The 5,000-nt window shown below is 32.0% G+C and overlaps 1 protein-coding gene across 3 annotated transcripts in view; it reads left to right on the forward strand.

The window, feature by feature from the left end:
* The first annotated feature begins 4,705 nt into the window (after positions 1 to 4,705).
* The window catches only part of LOC306778549 (far upstream element-binding protein 3-like), a 30,427-nt gene continuing 30,132 nt past the window's right edge, over positions 4,706 to 5,000 (forward strand). For all 3 annotated transcript variants that reach the window (XM_079270085.1, XM_079270086.1, XM_079270087.1), the window contains exon 1: positions 4,706 to 4,826. In XM_079270085.1, coding sequence (XP_079126211.1) covers positions 4,734 to 4,826 — 93 coding nt within the window. In that variant the 5' untranslated portion in view covers positions 4,706 to 4,733. The remainder of the gene's footprint in view (positions 4,827 to 5,000) is intronic.

Raw genomic sequence — 5,000 nt, forward strand, 5'->3', positions numbered from 1 at the left:
CAGGGACCCAAACCCTCAGGGACCCAAACCCTCAGAGACCCAGACCCTCAGAGACCCAGACCCTCAGAGACCCAGACCCTCAGAGACTCCAGACCCTCAGAGACTCCAGACTCTCAAAGATCCTCAGAGACCCAAACCATCCTGATACATTCACAAACACTCTTCTGTCAGAGAAAAACTTCAAACCTCACAATCTTTCATTATTTATAGTGTTCTTTAACTTTACAGCTAGAAATAGAAAAACATGACGAAAAGTCTTCAAACGTTTCAGAACCTGGAACCATGTGATCATAGAAACATTTTGACATGTGAGCAGAGTGAACACAGAGAAGTAGAAGTCAGCAGTTCAAAGGTTCTTTCCTTTTCAAACACACAGTCAGAGTCTCTGTATTTTCAAAATAAAAGCCCCAGGACACACATCACAAAATATTTCTACTTCCTCCGTACATTTTACTTTTAGGTAAATAAACCATTCAAATGTTGAAACGTTGTGCTCTTTAGTTAGGTTGAGTTAAGTTCCCTGTCTTTAGTTTGGTTGATTTGAGTTAAGTATATTTAGTTAGGTTGAGTTAAGTTATATATCTTTAGTTAGGTTGAGTTAAGTTAAGTATCTTTAGTCTGGTTGAGTTAAGTTAAGTATCTTTAGTTAGGTTGAGTTAAGTTCCCTGTCTTTAGTTTGGTTGATTTGAGTTAAGTATATTTAGTTAGGTTGAGTTAACTTACCTATCTTTAGTTAGGTTGAGTTAAGTTAAGTATCTTTAGTCAGGTTGAGTTAAGTTAAGTATCTTTAGTTAGGTTGAGTTAAGTTCCCTGTCTTTAGTTTGGTTGATTTGAGTTAAGTATATTTAGTTAGGTTGAGTTAAGTTACCTATCTTTAGTTAGGTTGAGTTAAGTTATATATCTTTAGTTAGGTTGAGTTAAGTTATATATCTTTAGTTAGGTTGAGTTAAGTTACCTATCTTTAGTCAGGTTGAGTTAAGTTCAGTATTTTTTGTTAGGTTGAGTTAAGTTATATATCTTTAGGTAGGTTGAGTTAAGTTATACATCTTGAATTAGGTTTAGTATTGTTAGTTAGGTTGAGTTAAGTTAAGTATCTTTAGTTAGGTTGAGTTAAGTTATATATCTTTAGTTAAGTTCAGTTAAGTTATATATCTTTAGTTAGGTTGAGTTTAGTTATATATCTTTAGTTAAGTTGAGTTAAGTTAAGTATCTTTAGTTAGGTTGAGTTAAGTTAAGTATCTTTAGTTAGGTTGAGTTAAGTTACCTATCTTTAGTTAGGTTGAGTTCAGTTATATATCTTTAGGTAGGGTGAGTTAAGTTATACATCTTGAATTAGGTTTAGTATTGTTAGTTAGGTTGAGTTAAGTTAAGTATCTTTAGTTAGGTTGAGTTAAGTTATATATCTTTAGTTAAGTTCAGTTAAGTTATATATCTTTAGTTAGGTTGAGTTTAGTTATATATCTTTAGTTAAGTTGAGTTAAGTTAAGTATCTTTAGTTAGGTTGAGTTAAGTTAAGTATCTTTAGTTAGGTTGAGTTAAGTTACCTATCTTTAGTTAGGTTGAGTTAAGTTATATATCTTTAGGTAGGTTGAGTTAAGTTATATATCTTGAATTAGGTTTAGTATTGTTAGTTAGGTTGAGTTAAGTTAAGTATCTTTAGTTAGGTTGAGTTAAGTTACCTGTCTTTAGTTAGGTTGAGTTAAGTTATATATCTTTAGTTAGGTTGAGTTAAGTTATATATCTTTAGTTAGGTTGAGTTAAGTTACCTATCTTTAGTCAGGTTGAGTTAAGTTCAGTATTTTTTGTTAGGTTGAGTTAAGTTATATATCTTTAGGTAGGTTGAGTTAAGTTATACATCTTGAATTAGGTTTAGTATTGTTAGTTAGGTTGAGTTAAGTTAAGTATCTTTAGTTAGGTTGAGTTAAGTTATATATCTTTAGTTAAGTTCAGTTAAGTTATATATCTTTAGTTAGGTTGAGTTTAGTTATATATCTTTAGTTAAGTTGAGTTAAGTTAAGTATCTTTAGTTAGGTTGAGTTAAGTTAAGTATCTTTAGTTAGGTTGAGTTAAGTTACCTATCTTTAGTTAGGTTGAGTTCAGTTATATATCTTTAGGTAGGGTGAGTTAAGTTATACATCTTGAATTAGGTTTAGTATTGTTAGTTAGGTTGAGTTAAGTTAAGTATCTTTAGTTAGGTTGAGTTAAGTTATATATCTTTAGTTAAGTTCAGTTAAGTTATATATCTTTAGTTAGGTTGAGTTTAGTTATATATCTTTAGTTAAGTTGAGTTAAGTTAAGTATCTTTAGTTAGGTTGAGTTAAGTTAAGTATCTTTAGTTAGGTTGAGTTAAGTTACCTATCTTTAGTTAGGTTGAGTTAAGTTATATATCTTTAGGTAGGTTGAGTTAAGTTATATATCTTGAATTAGGTTTAGTATTGTTAGTTAGGTTGAGTTAAGTTAAGTATCTTTAGTTAGGTTGAGTTAAGTTACCTGTCTTTAGTTAGGTTGAGTTAAGTTATATATCTTTAGTTAGGTTGAGTTAAGTTATATATCTTTAGTTAGGTTGAGTTAAGTTACCTATCTTTAGTCAGGTTGAGTTAAGTTCAGTATTTTTTGTTAGGTTGAGTTAAGTTATATATCTTTAGGTAGGTTGAGTTAAGTTATACATCTTGAATTAGGTTTAGTATTGTTAGTTAGGTTGAGTTAAGTTAAGTATCTTTAGTTAGGTTGAGTTAAGTTATATATCTTTAGTTAAGTTCAGTTAAGTTATATATCTTTAGTTAGGTTGAGTTTAGTTATATATCTTTAGTTAAGTTGAGTTAAGTTAAGTATCTTTAGTTAGGTTGAGTTAAGTTACCTATCTTTAGTTAGGTTGAGTTAAGTTATATATCTTTAGGTAGGTTGAGTTAAGTTATATATCTTGAATTAGGTTTAGTATTGTTAGTTAGGTTGAGTTAAGTTAAGTATCTTTAGTTAGGTTGAGTTAAGTTACCTATCTTTAGGTAGGTTGAGTTCAGTTATATATCTTTAGTTCGGTTGAGTTAAGTTATATATCTTTAGTTGAGTTAAGTTACCTATCTTTAGTTAGGTTGAGTTAAGTTATATATCTTTTGTGAGGTTGAGTTAAGTTACCTATCTTTAGTCAGGTTGAGTTAAGTTCAGTATTTTTAGTTAGGTTGAGTTAAGTTATATATCTTTAGGTAGGTTGAGTTAAGTTATACATCTTGAATTAGGTTTAGTATTGTTAGTTAGGTTGAGTTAAGTTAAGTATCTTTAGTTAGGTTGAGTTAAGTTATATATCTTTAGTTACGTTCAGTTAAGTTATATATCTTTAGTTAGGTTGAGTTTAGTTATATATCTTTAGTTAAGTTGAGTTAAGTTAAGTATCTTTAGTTAGGTTGAGTTAAGTTACCTATCTTTAGGTAGGTTGAGTTAAGTTATATATCTTGAATTAGGTTTAGTATTGTTAGTTAGGTTGAGTTAAGTTACCTATCTTTAGTTAGGTTGAGTTAAGTTACATATCTTTAGGTAGGTTGAGTTCAGTTATATATCTTTAGTTCGGTTGAGTTAAGTTATATATCTTTAGTTGAGTTAAGTTAAGTATCTTTAGTTTGGTTGAGTTAAGTCATATATCTTTAGTTCAGTTAATTCATATTAACTTCCATCTTTTAAACAGTGTCACAGTTTGTGTTCAGCTCTTCAGATGAAGCAGTTCAGCAAACAATTCTTCCTTTTCTACATCTCAGATTTCAGGGTTTTCAGCATCATTTGTGAATTAATAGTAATACTTCTGTATTTTTTGTGATTTCAGCTGAAAGCATTCACACACATTTTCTGCAGGAAATAGATTTTTTAAAGTATATTTTTTAAGTCCTTGTTCCTCTTTATTCTCTGTTGTTTTCGTATCTGAGCCTAGCGATGAAGAAATTAATGTTTATTCATATATTTCTAGATACACTTCAATATTATATTATATATACATATATTATGTATATGTATATGTTTGTATTATATTATATAATATGACATGTTTTAATATTTATTTTGATACATTTGAAATGTATTGTATCACGTTATATGTATTCTCTGTGAGATCCTTCATGTTCTTTAATATGCGTTCATTAAAAATAAAATCTTCTATTCTCATTTTTCTTCTTCTCAAAGTTCACTCCGCTCGCCACCTGTTGGAGCTGGTCGAAGCACGTGACTGAATGCGGAAGCGGAAACAGTGAAAAGCTAGTTGCCAACAGCTGAGCAAGAGAGCAGAGATCCTCTATGAAGAGGAGGATGAGCCACTCTGTCGTTAAAAAAAAACACGGTCCAAGGAAACTATCGGCTGATATTAGGTAGAGGGACTTAAATGTGTATATACACATATATGTACATATGTTTCTGAAAAGATCAATGTGATAAATGGGGCGTTGCTAAACCATTAACATATTTATTTGAATATTAAACAAGCATTTACAATTTGATTTCTTATAAAACTCTTTCCTCACAAAAACGAATTGATTAATGAATCATTTTAATCTGATTTCCACAAAGTGTCTCGTTTCTGACCCGTGTAACGTGACCAGAGATCTACTTCCTTCTGGTCTCAGTAAAGGGAAAAGAAAACCATGAGGAGTGAGACCTCGCTCGCGCTCTAAACCGCTCTCTGACGTCAGCCTCAGCACAGTTAGCGGCCAAGCGCTAATCCAGCTAACAGCTAACTAGCTATAGCAAGTGGCGCTATGATGGCGGAGCTGGTGCAGGGACAGGCCTCGATGAACCAGCCGGGGCTGAAGTCAGACGGCCTGGCCGACGTGTTACAGAGGGCCCGGCAGGTAACCACAGCACCGGGGCTCCGCACACGTCCGCTCACGGCTCGGTTAGACCGAGACAAAGCACTTTTATTCGGATTTAGCCCCGTGTTTGTCTCCGCTGTGCTAACTCCTAACTTATGCGCTCCGTCAACCGCTTACACACACACACACACATACATGCTAGCATGCTAACTA

Source organism: Melanostigma gelatinosum, assembly GCF_949748355.1.
Source record: "Melanostigma gelatinosum genome assembly, chromosome: 6".
NCBI lineage: Eukaryota > Metazoa > Chordata > Actinopteri > Perciformes > Zoarcidae > Melanostigma > Melanostigma gelatinosum.